Source organism: Bubalus kerabau, chromosome 20, assembly GCF_029407905.1.
Source record: "Bubalus kerabau isolate K-KA32 ecotype Philippines breed swamp buffalo chromosome 20, PCC_UOA_SB_1v2, whole genome shotgun sequence".
NCBI lineage: Eukaryota > Metazoa > Chordata > Mammalia > Artiodactyla > Bovidae > Bubalus > Bubalus kerabau.
In genome coordinates, this window is record NC_073643.1 from 45,439,464 (window position 1) to 45,463,103 (window position 23,640).

The window sequence follows — 23,640 nt, forward strand, 5'->3', positions numbered from 1 at the left end:
CCTTCCTGGGTTGTCAAGGAGAGTGGAAGGTGCCCAAGGCCTTGTGTCTCTTTACCTCTGACCCTCTTCCTCTACCCCTTCGCCTCTTCCCGACCACCTCAGTCAAACCCCAAGCCCTGCAAAAGTGTTATACCGAGGGTCCTGAGTGTCAGTTGGTGGGGCGACTGTAAGCAAGCTGGCTGTAATCAGGGACCAGAGACCCCCGGGAGCCCTGGAGCCCTACGCCTCTCAGAGCTCTTCCAGGCATGCCTCTCCACGTCCTTTGGGGGCTTGAGGCTCCGCTTAGGTGAAAAGGCCCCACCTGCATCCTGCGGTGGTGGTTTCATTCAGAGGGCACCCCCCGCCAAGTTCTGATGGAAGCGGGGCTCATTTGCTGGCACGTCCTCCTGAGCAGCCTCAATCCCACTCCAGTCCTGCTTTGGGAGCGGACTCTGCTCAGGTCTAGGGTTGGTCCAGGTCCCAGGGGAATTGTTATGGTTAGACGTCCACTATTTTTTCTTATTTGTGTCTGCTGAATGTACTGTGTTCTTTCTCCTTTGGTTGTTTTAAATGTTTTCTCTGTTTCCGTTCTTGACTCTGTGCCAAGTTTTGTTCATTTTGTACTTATCCTGCTTGGTATTTGCTGCACTTCTGCTATGTGTGTATTTCTTTCTCCAGAAAATTCTTATTGTCTTTTAAAGTATTTCTTCTACCCAATTTTCTCTCCCCTGGGGCTCTAGTTACATGAATTAATATTTTTGACTATTTTATATTGTCTCACATGTCTCTTATGATCTATTTCTGTTTTTTCATTGCTTTTATTATCTGTGCTTTAGTTTGTATACTTTTATTGACTTATCTTTAAGATTCATGATCCTTTCTTTGCCTTTGTTCAGTCTACCAATAAGCCTCTCCAATGGACCATTAATTTTATCAATTTTATTTTTTCAGCTTGACTTTATTAAAAGGTCTCATTTCTTTGCTTAAATTCTTCATCTTTTCATTTATTTTTGTAATATTGTCTATGTTCTTTTATACATTTATAAAAGTCATTTTATTTTTTTGTCAGCTAATTACGACACCTGAGTCATCTGTGAGTTATTTTATTTACTATGTTTTTTTCCCCCATCAACAGCTATTTTTTCTTATGACTGTTGAAAATTGAGTAGAAAGTAAGAGGGTGAACTGGTAGTATTTTCCGGTAGGAAAACCATGTTTTTTTCCTTTGTAAGATAGCTAGGTTGAGCTGCTGATCTTTTCAACCAAGAGTTGACCTGAGCCAGAGTCTTGTTGCACAAGTATTGATCATTAGTCTATCTCTGATTTCAAATGTCTTTAGAGTGAGAATTGTCCTAGTCTATGATAGGATCCTTCCTCTAGCAGCATTTTGGGATAAAAACATCCGAAGACTAAGAAAATCTCTTTCTGTGGGGGGTTTGTAGCTAAATCAAGCTAAGACCTTGATTTCTTGTGTCAGTTCACACTCAGCAAAAGCATAGGCAGTGGAAAAACCAGCTTTATATTTGAAGCTCCTCCAGATTTATACGTCGCAGGAGCCTACATGATCATTAAAATATCTGTCAATTTCTCCTTACTTCAGCAAACTCCCTCTGCAGTATAGCAGGTCAGTCCAATGCCTACCTGTCTGTACTTGCTTCTAGAAGTAAAACTAGCAGCTGGTCTGTGTGAAAGGCTCATCCCTTTCTGAAATTTAGTTCCTTTAGACTTGTGCTCAGTGCTCAGCTGCTCAGTCGTGGCCAACTCTTTGCAACCCCTTGGACTGTAGCCCACCAGGCTTCTCTGTCAGTGGAATTTTCTAGGCAGGAATATTGGAATGGTTTGCCATTTCTGAAATTTAGTTCCTTTAGACTTAATGTGTATCTAAAATGCTCCTGTGTGTTTACAAGTTTTATAATTTTTGTAACCTCTGTGTGTTTCTATTTACCATAGTGTGAAGGATTGTTTGGCATGTCCTTCTATATCCTAATCAAAAGTGAAATTCTGGAAAAACTAATAAGACAAGTTGTTTTCATGAAGCATACACCCAATGCTATGATGCCATGATCATTGATAACTTATAATGGGGAACACTAATTTTTTAAAGTATTTTAATTCTACTTTTTCCTTTCTTAAGTAAAAAAAAAAAAAAGGTTTAAGAAATAGTTTACAAATATAAGAAGATACAATTTTATTATTTCTAAATGAAAAATCTATATTTATAAGACATGAATGATATGACTTATAATAGCATTTTGTAGAAATGCATTCCATTTTTCTTTTCTTTTAGGAATTTTTGGAATGTGCTCATGAAGCCTGCAAAGTACATAATCTTCAGCCTGTTAAATTTTTTCTTGAAAAAATGATTCAGACATATGAGATGATGATCGTTAGACACGGGTAAGATTATAGATAGTTAGATGCCATAGTTAGCTGTTATTTTTTAAGTTAAACTATTAAAACAACTAAAATTTGTAAACCAAAAGAGTCAGCAAATTTTGCTAGGTGCAGTAGGGAGCAACCCTCTACCCCCACTCTACCCCAGCCAATCTCCATTCCAGTAACTTAAAAACAACCCTGTATTTCTCTCTCATGCCACATGTCTTAAAAAGATTGGAAAGGAGTGCTCATTCAGTCAGTGATGTAGCACTAATGACCCTCCACAATTTTCCCCTTTGATCATCAAATATGTTATTTGTTCTACTTCATGAATATTAAATACACTTTTACTTTCCCAGGGAGGCAACCTGAAAGTTCCAATCAATGAACCAGACTCAAAGTCTAGAATCTCTAGATGATGTGTCATAGTCTCTATATCAGATTTGGAAGCTGTTCCTCTTGCTCCAGAGATCTAAAAATAGAAAAACAAGTTATCTGCCCTGCACACATCCAGTATTATAATAGTGGGTTTACCAGAACATGATTACCACAGCAAATACTCACATTCAGAAACTGAACAGACAAAGCCAATACTTGGCAGTAGCAGTTCTGAAATTCAGCAAGGCATGTTGGACCCTAATTCCAGAGATAGACTGACTGTGAAAGTACTTCAGTAGTTTGTACTGAAGGCCCTTCCAGGGAATCAGAATCATTTTATACATAATTTATTGTAAAGAGTATCACTAAGTGGCTCTGGCCATTTTGTATCCATAATTACATATATATATATATATATTTTTTTTTTTCCTCCTGAGACAGCCTCCCCTACCAATTGTATAAACTGAGATCCCCATAAAACCTGGGTATACTTCTGTTTGGCTTTGCTCCCCAAGAGGGGTTTTCTGGGAACCTGTCTTCTGTGGACTTTGGTTCAACCTTGTGAGGGGTCTCCCATCTCCATTTTCTTCCCTGGTCACATGTGAAGTGGTTAATAGAGAAAATTTCCTAGAGAGCTGAAAAATGTTTTCAGCCTGCTCTCTACCCATAGAAAGGTCAAAGATCAAAGGTCATGATTTTTTAAAGGCAGATTTTTTTAAAAAGCTCTTTGTATTATATAAATTTTCACATATGTAAAAATAGAGGGAATTAGTACAGTCAACCCTCATGCATTCAGTAACTAAGAGTCTTTTTTACATCTTAAACATTCAAATTGTGTTTTAGCCTAGACTCATGGTTTCTTTGTCAGTCAACTCTCTCAGAAACTTAATAAGCTTTTTTTTCCATTTGATTCCAGGTGTGCCAGGAGCCACCAGAGTGGTCCTTATTAAGTCATACCTTTCTAAACATCCTTGTAGTATCCTCGAACCTATCTGACTTAGTTGGTGGGCCCACATCCTTAATCTGTTTTCCCTAAATTATTTCACCATCCGGAAATGATTGCTGGGAACCATATTAACCTTTCATATCTTATAATGAAGTGATACAATGGCCCTGCTCTTGATTTGGTCTTTGATACTAGGCTAAGTTGATCTTTGTTGTTCAAAGATTTTCTCAACTTATCTTTTACTAGTTGCAGATGAGAATAAATCACCTCATTCAGTCTCTCAAGTCTCTCTTTCTCAGCTTTTCTCTACTTTCATACCAGCTTGCAAACTGGCCATATTTTCCTGAGCTCATTTCCTTTTGTAGTTCCTTGTTAAATGCATCCCTCAGCTGCCAATATATACTAATAATTTTCTGTTTACTATCTTTTCCCCCTAAAACCACAATTTCAACAGATTTATTTATCTATCTCCCAGATTATCTCAGGGGATAAATTTACCAAATGTTTGATCGTTCAGTTCAGTTCAGTCGCTCAGTCTTGTCCGACTCTTTGCGACCCCATGAACTGCAGCACGCCAGGCCTCCCTGTCCATCACCAACTCCCGGAGTTTACGCAACTTCATGTCCATTGAGTCGGTAATGCCATCCAACCATCTCATCCTCTGTCGTCCCCTTCTCCTCCTGCCCTCAATCTTTCCCAGCATCAGGGTCTTTTCAAATGAGTCAGCTCTTTGCATAAGGTGGCCAAAGTATTGGAGTTTCAGCTTCAACATCAGTCCTTCCAATGAACACCCAGGACTGATCTCTTTTAGGATGGACTGGTTGGATCTCCCTGAAGTCCAAGGGACTCTCAAGAGTCGTCTCCAACACCACAGTTCAAAAGCATCAATTCTTCGGTGCTCAGCGTTCTTTATAGTCCAACTCTCACATCCATACATGACTACTGGAAAAACTATAGCCTTGACTAGACAGACCTTTGTTGACAAAGTAATGTCTCTGCTTTTGAATATGCTGTCTAGGTTAGTCATAACTTTCCTTCCAAGGAGTAAGCGTCTTTTAATTTCATGGCTGTAGTCACCATCTGCGGTGATTCTGGAGCCCAAAAAATAAAGTCAACCACTGTTTCCACTGTTTCCCCATCTATTTGCCATGAAGTGATGGGACTGGATGCCATGATCTTAGTTTTTTGAATGTTGAGCTTTAAGCCAACTTTTTCACTCTCCTCTTTTACTTTCATCAAGAAGCTCTTTAGTTCTTCTTCACTTTCTGCCATAAGTGTGGTTTCATCTGCATATCTGAGGTTATTGATATTTCTGCCAGCAATCTTGATTCCAGCTTGTGCTGCCTCCAGTCCAGCCTTTCTCATGATGTGGTCTGCATACAAGTTAAATAAGCAGGGTGACAATATACAGCCTTGATGTACTCCTTTCCTATTTGGAACCAGTCTGTTGTTCCATGTCCAGTTCTAACTGTTGCTTCCTTACCTGCATACAGGTTTCTCAAGAGGCAGGTCAGGTAGTCTGGTATGCCTATCTCTTTCAGAATTTTCCACAGCATAGCATTAATTCCCAGTCGTTAGCCTCTGTTAACAGTTAATTTGCCACCCACAACTTAGCCTCTAAGCCAGTGCCCCTTATTTTAGTCTCTCTCTCTCTTTTTTTTATCATGGCAAGAATACCTTTCTCCCTTCTACGTACCAATTTCTATCAGTAAGGATGGACTACAGAGAAACAATCTGTACCCAAATCTTAGTGACTTGAGAACAAAGGTGTATTTCTCTATCATACTGTTTTCAGTATAATTTAACAGGGAGGTTCTGCTCATCATAATTATTCAGTTCCCAGGATGTTGGAGCAGCCACCGTCTCAACATTGTGGGTCACAGATTGCTAGAGGGAAAAGAGAGAGCTCTGTAGGGTCCCTTATGGGCAATTATCTCTTCTCTACCAAGTAACACTCATCATTTCCATTTATTACACCTTAGTCACCTAGTAGTCCTAAAAGAGAGCAAGGAAGCCTACTATGTGCCAGCAGAGAGGAGATTCAGAGGTATTTGGCAAAGAGCACTGTAGCAAGTGAAAATGAGGAAAAGTGAATCCTCTCCATCTTCCTGCTTAGGAAACCTCAAGTCATTAAATTTTTTTTCATAAGTATGCAGTTGTTTCCATTTTCATTTGGAAAATTTTTATTCTCTTTTGTAGATAAAGGTATTAGTATTGAGAACTTGATTTAGAGATCAGTTAAATGTAACCACCTTATATTTGAGACAAAGTAATATAATTTCAAAAATTATATGTAGTAATTATCATAGGGTGAAAATTTATATACAAATATATAGGTAAATAATTTAACTTACATTATTTCTGATATAATGACTTCTTTTCCTTCATAGTTTTATGTTAGTAGGAGAGCCTTTTGCTGGTAAAACAAAAGTTCTGCATATGCTGGCTGATACTCTAACTCTTATGAATGAACGTGGCTGTGGAGAGGAAGAAAAAGTCATTTATAGGACTGTAAACCCCAAATCCATTACTATGGGCCAACTTTTTGGACAATTTGACTCAGTGTCCCATGAGGTAATCCACAGTAGAAACATTCTCTACTCTTACTGACAATGCACATTAAGCCAAGAAATTTGAAACATTTTTATGTTATCACTTTATAGTTTTTAAGGGAAGCTTTCCAACTCTTCCTTTTTTCCTCCTCAGTGGACTGATGGTATTGTGGCTAACACTTTTAGAGAATTTGCCTTATCAGAAACACCTGACCGGAAATGGGTTGTATTTGATGGTCCCATTGACACTTTGTGGATAGAGAGCATGAACACAGTACTGGACGATAATAAAAAGGTAAGCCATCACGATTAAAAGTGAAACAGATGCACAGTGTGAGTATACTTAATGCTGCTGTTAAGTCATGTCAGGCTACTGAGCGGTAAACCTAAAATGGTTAACATGGTAATTTATGTGTTTTTTTTTTTTTTTTTTTTTTTTTTACCACAATTAGAAAAAACAAAGCAGATACAGACATGGTTAAGCATGTTATATGTTCAACAACTAAATCCCAAAATTTTAAAATGAAGGATGCAGCAAATTGAAAAAGTTTATAAGTTATCTTTTTTTTTTTTGGATATATTTTTTTAAATTTTATTTTATTTTTAAACTTTACATAATTGTATTAGTTTTGCCAAATATCCAAATGAATCCGCCACAGGTATACATGTGTTCCCCATCCTGAACCCTCCTCCCTCCTCCCTCCCCATTCCATCCCTCTGGGTCGTCCCAGTGCACCAGCCCCAAGCATCCAGTATCGTACATCAAACCTGGACTGGCAACTCATTTCATACATGATATTTTACATGTTTCAATGCCATTCTCCCAAATCTTCCCACCCTCTCCCTCTCCCACAGAGTCCATAAGACTGTTCTATACATCAGTGTCTCTTTTGCTGTCTCGTACACAGGGTTATTGTTAGCATCTTTCTAAATTCCATATATATGCGTTAGTATACTGTATTGGTGTTTTTCTTTCTGGCTTACTTCACTCTGTATAATAGGCTCCAGTTTCATCCACCTCATTAGAACTGATTCAAATGTATTCTTTTTAATGGCTGAGTAATAACTCCATTGTGTATATGTACCACAGCTTTCTTATCCATTCATCTGCTGATGGACATCTAGGTTGCTTCCATGTCCTGGCTATTATAAACAGTGCTGCGATGAACATTGGGGTACACGTGTCTCTTTCCCTTCTGGTTTCCTCAGTGTGTATGCCCAGCAGTGGGATTGCTGGATCATAAGGCAGTTCTATTTCCAGTTTTTTAAGGAATCTCCACACTGTTCTCCATAGTGGCTGTACTAGTTTGCATTCCCACCAACAGTGGAAGAGGGTTCCCTTTTCTCCACGCCCTCTCCAGCATTTATTGCTTGTAGAGTTTTGGATCGCAGCCATTCTGACTGGTGTGAAATGGTACCTCATTGTGGTTTTGATTTGCATTTCTCTGATAATGAGTGATGTTGAGCATCTTTTCAATGAAAACTATGCTGTGGTAAATTCTTTGCTTAGTTTTTTTTTTTTAATTAGAATACAAGTATATTAAAACTACTGCATTAGCAGGAAGGCATGGTAAAGTAATGGGTGATAATACGTTATGTGACTATAGTCTTAAGGCTTCTTATAGAACTTTAATGTTTTCAGTTCAGTTCAGTTCAGTCGCTCAGTCGTGTCCGACTCTTTGTGACCCCATGAATCGCAGCACACCAGGCCTCCCTGTCCATCACTAACTCCCGGAGTTCACTCAGACTCACATCCATCGAGTCAGTTTAATATTTTAGAAGAAAACAAAAACCCTTCTTTTTTGAAAACATAGACTGCTTCAGTGTTTATATGTGGTACATAACCTTAGAACCTGTGAGATTTAAAAATAATAAGAAAATGGAAGTCTTATATTTATTTTAACTGAGAGATAACATATATAATGTATAAAATGAATACCAAAGTTTAGAATCTATGATTTTTTTACATACGCGCACACCCAGATGACCATAATATAAATAAAAATACCTTAAATTTATTGCTCCCTACAATGTTCACTTAAGTCCCTATGCAATCTGTACATCTTCCCAAAGGCACAATCGTTATTCTAACTTGTGCTGTGATAACCTAGTTTTGCCAGTTCTTGAACTTCATGTAAATAGAATCATACCATATAATGTTTTCTTTCTTTTGGTCAATACAACAGCCTATGATATTAATACTGTAGTTCCATTTTCTTTCTTTATTATTCTTTTAATATCTGTATTAGTATTCTACTGTATCAATATACCACAATTTATTTTTATATCTAAATGAAATAATTATACTACTAAGTAAGCAAACTAGTTTAATTAACATTCAAACATATACTCCAGTACGTTATTATAGGTGGTTAGTCATTTGTTTATTATTCAGTCGTATTGATTGGACTAAGGGGGAAAGCAAACAGACAAGAAATAGTGGTGATTCAGAAGAGAGGGTTAATCAGTTAAGTCGAGTCTAAGGTAAGAGAAACCCCAGTAAGACGGTAGGCACTGAGAGAGGGCGTCAGAGGGCAGACAGACTGAAACCATAATCACAGACAACTAGCCAATCTGATCACACTTGTCTAACTCAATGAAACTAAGCCATGCCATGTAGGGCCACCCAAGATGGACGGGTCATGGTGGAGAGTTCTGACAAAATGTGGTCCACTGGAGAAGGGAATGGTAAACCACTTCAGTATTCTTGCCTTGAGAACCGCATGAACAGAATGAAAAGGGAAAAAGATAGGACACTGAAAGATGAACTCCCCAGGTCAGTAGGTTCTCAATATGCTACTGGAGATCAGTGGAGAAATAACTCCAGAAAGAATGAAGAGACAGTGCCAAAGCAAAAACAACACCCGGTTGTGGATGTGACTGGTGATAGAAGTAAAGTCCAATGCTGTAAAGAGCAATATTGCATAGGAACCTGGAATGTTAGGTCCGTGAATCAAGGCAAATGGGAAGTGGTCAAACAGGAGATAGCAAGAGTGAACGTCGACATTTTAGGAATCAATGAACTAAATGGGTGAATTTAACTCAGATGACCATTATTTCTACTACTGTGGGCAAGAATCTCTTAGAAGAAATGGACTAGCCATCATAGTCAACAAAACAGTCCGAAATGCAGTACTTGGATGCAATCTCAAAAACGACAGAATGATCTCTGTTCATTTCCAAGGCAAACCATTCAGTATCACAGTAATCCAAGTCTATGCCCCAACCAGTAATGCTGAAGAAGCTGAAGTTGAATGGTTCTATGAAGACCTGCAAGACCTTTTGGAACTAACACCCAAAAAATGTCCTTTTCATTATGGGAGAATGGAATGCAAAAGTAGGAAGTCAAGAAACACCTGGAGTAACAGGCAAATTTGGCTTTCGAGTACAGAATGAAGCAGGGCAAAGGTTAATAGAGTTTTGCCAAGAGAATGCACTGGTCATAGAAAACACACTCTTCCAACAACACAAGAGATTCTACACATGGACATCACCAGATGGTCAACATCGAAATCAGATTGATTATATTCTTTGCAGTCAAAGATGGAGAAGCTCTATACAGTCAGCAACAATAAGACTGGGAGCTGACTGTGGCTCAGATCGTGAACTCCTTATTGCCAAATTCAGACTTAAATTGAAGAAAGTAGGGAAAACTACTACACCATTCAGGTATGACCTAAATCAAATCCCTTATGATTATACAGTGGAAGTGAGAAATAGATTTAAGGGACTAGATCTGATAGACAGAGTGCCTGATGAACTATGGACAGAGGTTCGTGACATTGTACAGGAGACAGGGATCAAGACCATCCCCAAGAAAAAGAAATGCAAAAAAGTAAAATGGCTGTCTGAGGAGGCCTTACAATTAGCTGTGAAAAGAAGAGAAGCAAAAAGCAAAGGAGAAAAGGAAAGATATACCCATTTGAAAGCAGAGTTGCAAAGAATAGCAAGGAGAGATAAGAAAGCCTTCCTCAGAGATCAGTACAAAGAAATAGAGGAAAACAATAAAATGGGAAAGACTAGAGATCGCTTCAAGAAAATTAGAGATACCAAGGGAACATTTCATGCAAAAATGGGCTTAATAAAGGACAGAAATGGTATGGACCTAACAGAAGCAGAAGATATTAAGAAGAGGTAGCAAGAATACACAGAAGAACTGTACAAAAAAGATCTTCACAACCCAGATAATCACGATGGTGTGATCACTCACCTAGAGCCAGACATCCTGGAGTGTGAAGTCAAGTGCGCCTTAGGAAGCATCACTACGAACAAAGCTAGTGGAGGTGATGGAATTCCAGTTGAGCTATTTCAAATCCTGAAAGATGATGCTGTGAAAGTGCTGCACTCAATATGCCAGCAAATTTGGAAAACTCAGCAGTGGCCACAGGACTGGAAAAGGTCAGTTTTCATTCCAATCCCAAAGAAAGGCAATGCCAAAGAATGCTCAAACTACCACACAATTGCACTCATCTCACACGCTAGTAAAGTCATGCTCAAAATTCTCCAAGCCAGGCTTTAGCAATATGTGAACTGTGAACTTCCAGATGTTCAAGCTGGTTTTAAAAAAGACAGAGGAACCAGAGATCAAATTGCCAACATCGGCTGGAGCATTGAAAAAGCAAGAGACTTCCAGAAGAGCATCTATTTCTGCTTTATTGACTATGCCAAGGCCTTTGACTGTGTGGATCACAATAAACTGTGGAAAATTCTTCAAGAGATGGGAATAGCAGACCACCTGACCTGCCTCTTGAGAAATTGTATACAGGTCAGGAAGCAACAGTTAGAACTAGACATGGAGCAACAGACCGGTTCCAAATCGGAAAAGGAGTATGTCAAGGCTGTATATTGTCACCTTGCTTATTTAACTTGTATGCAGAGTACATCATGAGGAACGCTGGACTGGAGGCAGCACAAGCTGGAATCAAGATTGCTGGCAGAAATATCAATAACCTCAGATATGCAGATGACACCACCCTTATGGCAGAAAGTGAAGAGGAACTAAAAAGCCTCTTGATGAAAGTCAAAGAAGAGAGTGAAAAAGTTGGCTTAAAGCTCAACATTCAGAAGACTAAGATCATAGCATCCAGTCCCATCACTTCATGGCAAATAGATGGAGAAACAGTGGAAACAGTGGCTGACTTTATTTTTTGGGCTCCAGAATCACTGCAGATGGTGACTGCAGCCATGAAATTAAAAGACATTTACTCCTTGGAAGGAAAGTTATGACCAACCTAGACGGTATATTAAAAAGCAGAGACATTACTTTGCCAACAAAGGTCCGTCTAGTCAAGGCTATGGTTTTTCCTGTGGTCATGTATGGATGTGAGAGTTGGACTATAAAGAAAGCTAAGTGCTGAAGAATTGATGCTTTTGAATTGTGGTGTTGGAGAAGACTCTTGAGAGTCTCTTGGACTGCAAGGAGATTCAAGCAGTCCATCCTAAAGGAGATCAGTCCTGGGTGTTCATCAGAAAGATTGATGTTGAAGCTGAAACGCCAATACTTTGGCCACCTGATGCGAAGAGCTGACTCATTTGAAAAGATCCTGATGCTGGGAAAGATTGAAGGCAGCAGGAGAAGGAGACAACAGAGGATGAGATGGTTTGGTGGCATCACCTACTCAATGGACATGAGTTTGCATAAACTCCAGGAGTTGGTGATGGACAGGGAGGCCTGGTGTGCTGCAGTCCATGGGGTTGCAAAGTCAGACACGACTGAGTGACTGAACTGAACTGAAGGATTCAGAGCCTGGTGGAAGGATTGTTTCATATCAGATGAGAGGGGAGCAAGAAAGGTGAATGTGTGGCTTTAATAGTGGAAATTTTGAAGGCAAATTATTTTTTTCTCGATGTCCTCGTGGAGTGATTTATTAGGATTCCATCTCAAGGCAGTGGGTGGGTGGCAGGAACTCCAAGCCCCTAACAAACCGTTTGCATGTGGTGCATGCCAACAGTGCACCTGGTCAAGGGCAGACATGGTGCTATAGAGGCGACCTGGACACAGAACGTGGGGCAAGGAATGAGGCTGGGATGATGGATCCGTAAACAGGGGCCTAGTCTCCCCAACCCTCGTAGGCAGAGGAGGAAAAATAAGGCTCATACTTTAAGTAAAACGCCCATTTGCTGGGTACTTTCTTTCTCCTTATCTTGAAAAATAATAAAAACACGGGGGAAAAAAATCTCAAAAGAACAAAAAGGAATAAAACGGTAAGAAGGCGAGAGATGGGAGGCCAGGGGGAGCCTCACCACGGTAGGGCTAGGGCGTCTGCCCACTGCGCCTCAGCCTCCTCCCTTCTTGGCCCCGGGGCCTGGCTCCCAAAGCCCCACCAGTGGGTCCCTGAGAGAAGGTGCGGGGCCTCGGCGAGTTCTCCGGGGGCCAGAGGCAAGAGGCCCACTGGCCTGCTGCTGGGTTCAGTTAGGGTTTGGGCCCAGCGAGTGGGGGCACTGGCTGTGCGGTCTGTCTGGGTTCAGCCCCCACAGGTCTGGGCCCCAGCAGAGGCCGGCAGTCCCAGGTGCAGCTCGTGGCTTTGATGCGCTCCCGCTGCTCTCAGAAATGCGGGAAGGATGGCTGTGCGAGGGCGTCCGGGTGCCCGCAGTGCATCATGGCCTCGTATGGACAGGCAGGCGGCCGTCGGGGGCGTCTGTCAGTCTGGTAGCCCTTTCCAGCCGCGGGGCGACGTCCTTCAGGGATGGATTCTTGGGTAAGACACTCGGCCGGAAGAGTAGATTTTTCCCAGAGAAGGATCTCTAAACGCCACACGTCGGACTCGGTGGAGAACTTCCTCTCTGTCAGGGCCTCAGGGGCCTCCCTCTGGACCGGCAGCTTGCGGGTGTCCTGGGTGCTGGAGGCCGCCTCGGTGAGGCCGGAGCCGCTGACCTGGGCCACGTGGTCCCTTGGACACCAGCACCTCCAGGTGTCCCACGGCCTCGCTGCCGTCTACGAAGAACTCGAGGAGATAGTCTCCTCCCAGTACCGACCGAGCCCTCACAGGTAGTCCCCCAGGACCCCTCAGCCGTGTTCTCGGCGACGATGTAGACCCGCCTTCCTCCTCTCCGGTCAGGCCCAGGAGCTGCACCCGGTGTACGCTGAAGTTGCGTCAGGACCCAGGCTTCAGCCCGGAAGGCCCGGACAGGAGCGTCATTCTTAACGGCGACCTTGTTCGTTCCCTCGGTAGTTGCCCAGCATCACGCCTCCAAACTCTCGGTTCCCAGTGGTCTGCACCAGCTTCAGGCCCTTCCTGTTTAGCGCCTCAGTGCCCTCCGTGACGTCTGGCCTGTCCCTCTGATCTGAGGTGCAGTGCTCCTCCAGCTGCCTGAGGTCCTCGTGGGTGCTGAGCTTGCTGGCTTGGTCCAGGATGCGGTGGCATGCCTGGGGCTAGCCGGTGGCCTCCCGCACCAGGACAGGCCTGTCTGGTGGGCACAGTGGCTCCTCTGCCTGCTCCGCACTGTCTGGCCGTGGAACCAGGCCGTGAAGCTGAGTTCCATGCCTCTGCCTTCACGCCCTCCAGCTTCTGGACGTGGTTGTCTGGGGCGATGCCCTTGTGGCTCACCTTGTTTTTGGCTTTGTACCAATTGGGGTCCTTGGTGACAGCCACTTGGTGAGCACGTCTTCTTTGCCTAAGGGAGGGTCTTTCTTGGTAGCGCGGTGAAAGTTGTACTTGGCAATATAGTCTGTATGGGAGGGCCAGGCAACCTGAGTTGCTGACATCTTCTCATTAGATCTGGCGTTCCCCCAGTCACAGGAAGGTGGACCTGTCACTTGGTACCATAAGAGCACTGCCGTCCCGGCCCCCTCATTGCGGGCAGCATCAGTGGCCTGCAGAACAGTCCATAATGTGGGGAGGGGCGCAGGGGTCCTGGGGGCTGAGGTACAAAGAAGTCTGTGTGCGAAAGAAAGGGGAGGAGAGACAGCCAGACAGAGGCAGGGGGATGGCTCTGTGCCCCGGTGGAGGAGGGAAGAGAGGTGCGGGGGTGGGGACGGGGGTTGGGAGGGAGTTCGGGTTAGTAAACAATGTAGTTGGGCCGCAAACCACAGTGGTTCGACTTGGGGACATCGCGCTGGCAGCCTAGGGCTGCCCCCGGCATCTAGATGAGGGCCAAGGGGCCCGGCGGCCATAGACAGGAAGCCCGGGTGTGGCCCCGACACCGCGGCAACCTGAATTGCCGACGTCTTGGAAGATTTGACAAATCCTTTGGACGATTTATTTTTTTCTTTGTGAAGCGGTAGACCGTGGTTCTTTGTACACTGGAGAAAGGGGAAGATTTAAATTAGCCACCAAGGAAAATGGAAAAGAGAGCTGCCTAGGAAAACGAAGAAGCATATCTGGGTGTTATGGAGAACCTGATAGACTTAAGACCATGAATTCTAAGTTTAGTGCTGAGGTCTGCCTCTGTGAGATTTTCTCTACCAATCTAAGCACTTTAGATGTAGGTGTAGTTCAAGTTGCTAGACTGGAAATACATAAAGTCTTTAAATATATTGACAGGAGAATGCTAGAAATGCTGACCATAGAACAGAAGCTACCTAATGAATGAAGTGAAAACAACAGGGGAATGAAAATCTCTGAAAATAAAGAGCAAATTTAGTAGGAGTCAACGAATGAGAGAGCTGTATAGATGGGAGACATTATTAAAAGTTAATGACAATTACAAACGTGGAAGCCAAGGAGACTGAGAAAATAGAATAGCTTTAATAATAATGAATAAGATAGTTATTTGGCAGAAAAGACACAGTTTTGATAAATTCAGTTTTTTACATATTTGATTAAAGAGGAATGTTTTAGATTAAAAGAGACCCAGAAGTGAAGTGAAGTCGCTCAGTCGTGTCCGACTCTTTGCGACCCCATAGACGGTAGCCTACCAGGCTCCGCAGTCCATGGGATTGTCCAGGCAAGAATACTGGAGTGGGCTGCCATTTTCTTCTCCAGGGGAATCTTCCCAACCCAGGGATCAAACCTGGGTCTCCTGCATTGCAGACAGACGCTTTACCATCTGAGCCACTAGGGAAGCTACCAGATCAGATCAGATCAGTTGCTCAGTCGTGTCCGACTCTTTGCGACCCCATGAATCGCAGCATGCCAGGCCTCCCTGTCCATCACCAACTCTCGGAGTCACTCAGACTCACGTCCATCGAGTCAGTGATGCCATCCAGCCATCTCATCCTCTGTCGTCCCCTTCTCCTCCTGCCCCCAATCCCTCCCAACATCAGAGTCTTTTCCAACGAGTCAACTCTTCGCATGAGGTGGCCAAAGTACTGGAGTTTCAGCTTTAGCATCATTCCTTCCAAAGAAATTCCAGGGCTGATCTCCTTCAGAATGGACTGGTTGGAGCTCCTTGCAGTCCAAGGGACTCTCAAGAGTCTTCTCCAACACCACAGTTCAAAAGCATCAATTCTTTGGCGCTCAGCCTTCTTCACAGTCCAACTCTCGCATCCATACATGACCACAGGAAAAACCATAGCCTTGACTAGATGAACCTTTGTTGGCAAAGTAATATCTCTGCTTTTGAATATGCTATCTAGGTTGGTCATAACTTTCCTTCCAAGGAATAAGCATCTTTTAATTTCATGGCTGCAGTCACCATCTGTAGTGATTTTGGAGCCCAGAAAAATAAAGTCTGACACTGTTTCAACTGTTTCCCCATCTACTTCCCATGAAGTGGTGGGACTGGATGCCATGATCTTCGTTTTCTGAATGTTGAGCTTTAAGCCCACTTTTTCACTCTCCACTTTCACTTTCATCAAGAGGCTTTTGAGTTCCTCTTCACTTTCTGCCATAAGGGTGGTGTCATCTGCATATCTGAGGTTATTGATATTTCTCCCAGCAATCTTGATTCCAGTTTGTGTTTCTTCCAGTCCAGCATTTCTCATGATGTACTCTGCATATAAGTTAAATAAAACAGGGTGACAATATACAGCCTTGACGAACTCCTTTTCCTATTTGGAACCAGTCTGTTGTTCCATGTCCAGTTCTAACTGTTGCTTCCTGACCTGCATAGAAAGCTTATACAAAGGCCGGGAAAGTTCCCCATAACCCTGAATCCAAATGCAACAGTAACCTGTGATTCCCTAAAATCCTCTGAATTGTCTTAAAGTCATAGGTAGGGGATGATTTAGTATAGGTTTAATTCTCTCAGGGCCTATGGCCCTAGTTCCTTCTGATATGATTAGGCCCAGATATAGGTGTAGTTCAGGTTGCTAGACTGGAAATACAGAAAGTCTTTAAATATATTGACAGGAGGATGCTAGAAATGCTGGACCATAGAACAGAAGCTACCTAATGAAAGAAGTGAAAACAACAGGGGAATGAAAATCTCTGAAAATAAAGAGCAAATTTAGTAGGAGTCAACGAGTGAGAGAGCTGTATAGATAGGAGACATTATTAAAAGTTAATGACAATTATAAACGTGGAAGCCAAGGTCTCTCTATAAAGAGACCCAGAGGAGAGTGCAAATCCAATGCACGGTCCTTGATTCAATTTTGGTCTGAATAAATCAGTTGAAAAGACATTCCTGACACAACTGAGAATATTTGAGTATTGGCTAAGTATTAGATGATATTAAGGAATCATTGGTAATTGTGTTAGATGTGATAATGTTATTGTGGTTATACAAGAAAGTCCTTATTTTAAAAGATTAATATTGACTTATTTGGATGTGAAATGCCATGATATTTGTAATGATCTTTAAAATACTTTTTAAAAAGACAAAGCAAATATGGCAAAATGTTACCATTGGTTAACTCTACAAGATGAGTATATGAATATTCATAGTATTCTCTATTTTTTCTGTTTCTTTTTATTAATAAAAAAGTCTTACAACTATAAAATCTATAGTATTTCATGTAATTTTTAATAACAAAAACTGACATTAGTATAGGATTTTATAGTTTTTTCAATATATCATATAGTTCCCGTCTCCCCTCCTTATATGAGAGAAGACAGAGCTAGACTTAGAATTTAGATTTAAGATTTTTCTGGCTTCCATCCTAAGACTTCCATCCTAAGACTTCCTCCTAGGGTTATATCCTAGGAGGTACTTGAATAAGTAGAATAAACTTCTATCTGAGAAGTTTTAGATTTTTTAAAATAAACTTTTGAAAAATCATTGCCTTCAGCTTTGCCTTATGAGTGGAGAAATCATTCAGATGTCCCCTCAAATGAGCCTCATCTTTGAAACAATGGACCTTTCCCAGGCTTCAGTAAGTTCATAATTTATTATAATAGTAGTTTATTTATTTGTTCACTGAGTCATAAGTCTTTTGTTCTGTATTGTTTGTTTCTTTATTAAATCTTAAAAAATTATTGGAGTGTAGTTGATTTGCAGTGTTGTGTTAGTTTCAGGAATAAATTGTTTTTATTATGTGTCAGAAAGTGAGTTAGGCACAAAAAATACAAAGATGAATAAGACAGTGTATGCTCATTTAGAGAGGATGAGAAGCATGCTAATATATAATATATATATATATATATCCTGATATAGAGGTACGTGTTAGTGCTCTAAGAATAAGGAGGGGGCAAGTGCCCAAGTGAGGGAATGGGTAGAGGAAGAGGACGTGGGACAATGTTTGAGCATTTGATCTGGTTTTGAGGGGTAAGACTTCTCTGTGGAGATTGGTTGGGGCTTGGCACTCCAAATCATGACAAGATGTCTTGAAAAGACTTGGAGCCATGACATATCTGGGGATCTGTAACTGCAGAGAGTTTCATCTAGTGTATGTGATGCTATAGAGGAAGACAGGAGCCAGATCATGAAGGACCTTATAAGTGATGCAAAGAATTCTTTAATAACTTCCAGATTGGAAAATGAAAACTTGTCTGTTTTCCTCTAGCCTGCCACTGTAAGCCGCTGTGGCATGATTTATTTGGAGCCCTCACAGTTGGGATGGAAACCACTTGTGTCTTCATGGTTGAATTCACTGAAAGGACCTCTACAGGAACCAGATCACCAAGCTCTTCTGAGAGGACTTTTTGACTGGTTAATAAAGCCCACTTTAAAGCTCCGTAAGAAAAAATGCAAGGTAACATTATAATTCTCTTATCTACTCTAATTTCTTTACTTTCCCTTCAACTTGACTAAGTTTAAAGTCAGGATGGTAGGATAAAGAAATCTTTTCTACTTAGACATATAATATCCACTTTTTAAAAAAATTATGAACATCCATGATTCATATGCAGTTGTAAGAAATAATACAGAGAGATCCCACATACACTTCACCTGATTTTCCCCCATGGCAACATTTTGCAAGACTGTATTATAATATCACAACAAGGATATTGACATTGATAACATCTACTGATCTTATTTACATTTCCCTAGTTATCCTTGTACTCATGTGTCTCTGTGTGTGTATGTGTCTGTATTCATGTGCATGCGTTTATCCAGCATTTATGTGTTTTTAATTTTAATATGTATGCTTAAAGTGTACAAGATGATTTGATATACATACATGTAGTGAAATGAATGGGCTTCCCTGGTAGCTCAGCTGGTAAAGAATCCGCCTGTAATGCAGGAGACCCTGGTTTGATTCCTGGATTGGGAAGATCCCCTGGAGAAAGGAATGGCTACCCACTCCAATATTCTTGCCTGGAGAGTGAAATGATTATCACAGTCAGGATAATTACCATACCTCCCCAAATAGTTAACACATTTGTGTGTGTATGTGTGTGTGATGAGAGCAGCTAAATCTGCTCTCATAGCAAATCTTCAGTATTGATACATATTGTACAGTATTACTAACTGTAGTTATCATGCTGTATGTTAGATCTCTTAGACTTATTCATCCTGCATAACTGTAACTTTGTACTGTTCGCCCATCTCCCCATTTCTTCCACCTCCTCCCCACTTGTAACCTCTGTTTTACTCTGCTTCTTTTTATGTATTCAACTTTTAGATCATGCATATAAGTGAGATAATGCAGTTTTTTCCTTTCTGTATCTGGCTTATTTCTCTTAGCATAATGTCCTCAAGTTTTGTCTATGTTGTTGCAAATGGCAGGATTTTCTTTTTTAAGAATGGATATTATTCCATTATATATCTACCACAATATCTTTATCCATTCATCCACCAGTGGACAGTTAGGTGTTTCCATATCTTGGCTGTTGTGAATAATGCTTCAGTGAATATGGGAGCACAGATATCTCCTTGAGGTACTTATTTTATTTCCTTTGAGTGTATACCTAGAAGAGGGGTTGCTGGATCATACGGTAGTTCTATTTTTAGTTTTTTGAGGCCCCTCCATACCTTTGCACTAATAATGACTCGACTAGTTTACCTTCCCACAGCCAGTGTGCAAGGGTTGTTTTTCTCCACATTCTCACCAACTCTAGTTATCTTTTATCTTTTTTATAATATCCATCCTAACAGGTGTGAGGTGATATATCATTGTGGTTTTGATTTGCATTTCCTTATTGATTAGTGAGGTTAACTGACTTTTCATATACCTCTGGACCATTAGTATGTTGTCTTTAATTTCAGTATCACTTCTTTGCAGAGATAATTTGTTTTATTTTCATATCTCCTAGCTTAATATACAGGGAGACTGTATTTTTGATAAATGTTTGTGGAATAAATAGATGAATAAATAACTGTTATAAACTTCATTTCTACTATCTCTAGAGCACTGTTTATTCTCTTACTAATTTTCATTTCTCAGAGAATTCAGAATATGTTTCACACAACTGTATAATGTATTATGCTAGACTAAAATATTTGAGAGGCTTTTTTTTATCATGGCTGCAATTTAAATTCTTTAACTTTTATAGAGACTGTGAAAAGCATGTTTTTTAAAGTGAAACACTTATTTTCTTTTATTATGTATATAAGATGAAAGTAAAGTATCTTATTCTTTTCACTTTGAAGGAACTGATTCCAACAAGCGATAGCAATGTGGTTGTCTCTCTCACACGCCTCTTTGAAGTACTGCTCTGTAACGTGGTGGAGAACGATCCTACCAGCAAGCATATTCGTGTTTGGATTATGGTTGGTTTTATATTTATTGTGTTTTTTAAGTTATAGAATAAAAGGTGCCTCTGGCAAATGTTGCTTGTCTTGAGAAAGACATTACAAGACCCAGAGCTATTTTTTGATAAGCCCCAAAAGAATACCAGAAGACATTAAAGTTGCCCTGATCTGGTATTCTAATTTATAAGACAATTTAGAGAAAGTAGAATATGTCAGAATAAATCAAAATGCCCTATTATTTATGAAAGATCATAATTTGATAAACAATAGAGTGACTTAATGTTAAACCCATATGGACTTTGGGTGAATTGATCTTGTCTCAATGTTAAGCTAGAGTGTAAGCTATAACAAAGTGACGACAAAAGACTAGGAGCAGGCCTCCAACCAGCTGGGTGGCGCACTGCAGGCCGAATCCAGAGAGCATGTAGGTAGGAAGGAGTCAGTGGTCCAGGTTAGTTAATGTCTAGAGAGCAGAGAATGGCAGAGAATCAGGCTCTCAGGGAGCCAAACGAAAGAGGTGTTCTATTCTCTCCCCTGGCCTATGCTACTTTCCTGTCCACCACCTATTCTCAGATTTCTTAACTTCCTCTATGTAATCCATCTACTCTTCTACCCTATGATAATAGCAGTTCCCTCTCATTGTTTTCCCTTTACTTTGTTGCCACAGAAAATTTTCTCTTAAAACGTATTTGATAGACTTTTCTATCTAGATAAGGCATGTACCTAGAGCAAAAATCAAGACAAAAGTAGGTTTTCCATCCACACCAGTCCCCCAGCCACCCTCCAGCAGCCACCGTTAGCAGTGCCTCATGTAGCCTGCTAGAGACATTCGGTACATGTCCTCTTTTACAGTGGCTCAGATGGTAAATAGTCTGCCTGCAATGCAAGAGACCCAGGTTCGATCCCTAGGTTAGGAAGACCCCCTAGAGAAGGGAATGGCTATCCACTCCAGTATTCTTGCCTGGAGAATTCCATGAACAGAGGAGCCTGGTGGGCTACAGTCCATAGGGTCACAAAGAGTCAGACACAACTGCGACTAACACACACACACTATTTTATACGTGTTAACATACTATGCATACTGATTTGCATTTTTTCTCACTATGTATTTTGGAGATCTTTCCATGTTAGTATTGTGGTACCTTTTTTTCCCTAAACAGCTATACATGTTCCAGTGTATGTAGCTTATTCCAGTTAAGTTGATCTCTATTGGAGTTGCTTCAGATATTTTGCTACCACAAACAGTGCTGAAGTAAATATTCTTGTACATTTATCATTTTAACCAGCAAGAATATATTTGAAGATAAACCCACTAAAAGAGAAACCCCTAGGTTATTTGGCATGAGCATTTTAAATTTAGACACATATTGCCAGAGTAATGATTTTTTATGTGACTGAGATGTGCTCCATTCCACATTATTTGTAAATCTGATCTTTTCCAAGAAGGTTAACTAGAACTCAATATATTAAGTTTTAATCTGTTAAAAATCTCTTTTAAATAATTAGTTTAAATTAAATTAAACTTTCTCCTTTTTAAACCAACAGGCCTGCTTTATATTTTCTTTAATTTGGTCCATTGGAGGAAGCTGTGATACAGATGGTCGCATTGTTTTTGATGTTTACATACGAATAGTCATAATGGGAAAAGATGAAAACAACCCAATACCTGATTCTGTGGGTAAATGGGAATGCAACTTTGATGAAAAAGGCCTAGTCTATGACTACATGTATGAGGTATGATGTAAGATGCTTGTTATGATAAACCATAGAACACAAAGTCTTAGATCAGTGGTCAAAACTGGGTTCCCATCCTAGAGTTCTCTGACTCCTGTGGTTAGCTTTTAGTCCCTTCTCTTTGGTTTCTCCTCCTGTAACTTCTGGGCTTCCCCAGTGGCTCAGAGAGTAAAGAATCTGCCTGCAATGCAGGAGACCTGCGTTCGATTCCTGGGTTGGGAAGATCCCCTGGAGAAGGAAATGGCAATCCACTCCAGTATTCTTGCCTAGAAAATCCCATGGACAGAGGAGCGTGGCGGGCTACAGTACATGGGGTTGCAAAGAGTTGGACACGACTGAGCAACTAACACACCAACTGATAACTTGTGGACAGTATAGATCCACTTGCTTGAAGAATATTTTATAATTTCAGATTTATGTTAAATCTGTTTTCTCTAATTTAAAAAAGAATTCACAAAAATATTCTTTTAAACAGCAAGCATTTACATAATCATTGATTCATGCAGATTTTACTTCACAAAGCCATAAGGTCTGGATAGAGCCTTATTACAATTTTACCTGAATCTCAAAGTCTGTAGATGAAAAAGCAAACCTAGAAAGGCTACTGGCTAGCACAGCCAGGACTTGAACCCAACTCTCCTGATTGCCAGTGCAGAAAGGTCTCTCGAAAACCCTGCTAACACAGAATTTTAAGAATAAGACCAGAAGGATAGTTTCATTCACATAGTCACACTGAGAAGTCAGTAAAATAACGTCTAAAACTAAAAAATCAAGAGATGATAACCCAAGCATATTCTTTAAGAGTTGAAGGTAAAAAAAGAAAAATAGAGTTGAAGGTAAATATCAAAATATCTAGCTGAAAGAGGCAAAGGTAAGTTGCTGTTGGAGAGGAGAAAATGAGTGGGAAACTGATCTTTTTCCTTAACCTTGTAAACTTGGACTCTAAAATATGTACACATATAGCTTTGATAAAAATAAAAGATAAAACCTCAGAAATTAAGAACATGAATTACTAAAGAATCATTCACCCAAACTTGCAAAATTACCATAATCCAGACACAAACCATATACATATACAATTTGTTAGAAAATATTTAAAAATTCTTAGATGCTCGCCATAGCCCTGGAGCAGGGCCCAAGAGATCTCCTTCTTTGCCAGGTGTTAACTCTTTTGTTGCTTGATGAAAGGTGAAAAGTCAGTGAGAGACATTTAGGATCTCCAGGGAAGTGCAGGACAACCTGGAGAGGAAGATATTTGAGTGGGGGAGGGTGGATTCCCTAATCAGGATCACTCAGGGTGTTAAGACAGCAGATCTTCATTCAGCCCATGGTTCAGAAGAGGTTCAATAATGTGTCAAATGGTTCAGCCTTTCTAATATGTCCTGGCTGAATATCAGCCTGGATCAATATGCCAAACAGAATAATTTTAGAGAAACAAATATAATGAGTTTATTTTATATTTTGTTTCTCTTGAGATTATTGTTCATTTGCTTTAAAATATGAAAACATCAAGCCAAAGCCCTATTAATTGTAACTTCAGCCCCATCAGAGTGGCTGTCAAATAAATTCTTGATATATGCACAAGGACATCTTCAAGGCATTTTGGAAAAATTAGAGTGTTAAGAGGGCATAGAGGCAAAAATATCTGAAATTTTATATATGTTGAATTTGTGATAACTAGGTTTCATTAAGTTTATCAGGTTATCGTTGAAAAGGATA

The 23,640-nt window shown here is 40.6% G+C and overlaps 1 protein-coding gene and 1 pseudogene across 1 annotated transcript in view; one reads left to right on the forward strand and one right to left on the reverse strand.

Annotated features, from left to right (window-relative positions):
• The window catches only part of DNAH12 (dynein axonemal heavy chain 12), a 187,723-nt gene that overhangs the window by 78,348 nt on the left and 85,735 nt on the right, over window positions 1–23,640 (forward strand). Inside the window, exons 31-37 of the mRNA XM_055557953.1 lie at window positions 2,267–2,376; window positions 6,070–6,253; window positions 6,386–6,526; window positions 17,342–17,425; window positions 18,056–18,244; window positions 20,086–20,205; window positions 21,733–21,921. Coding sequence (XP_055413928.1) covers window positions 2,267–2,376; window positions 6,070–6,253; window positions 6,386–6,526; window positions 17,342–17,425; window positions 18,056–18,244; window positions 20,086–20,205; window positions 21,733–21,921 — 1,017 coding nt within the window. The remainder of the gene's footprint in view (window positions 1–2,266; window positions 2,377–6,069; window positions 6,254–6,385; window positions 6,527–17,341; window positions 17,426–18,055; window positions 18,245–20,085; window positions 20,206–21,732; window positions 21,922–23,640) is intronic.
• Window positions 12,696–13,936, reverse strand: LOC129635495 (tyrosine-protein kinase CSK-like; annotated as a pseudogene).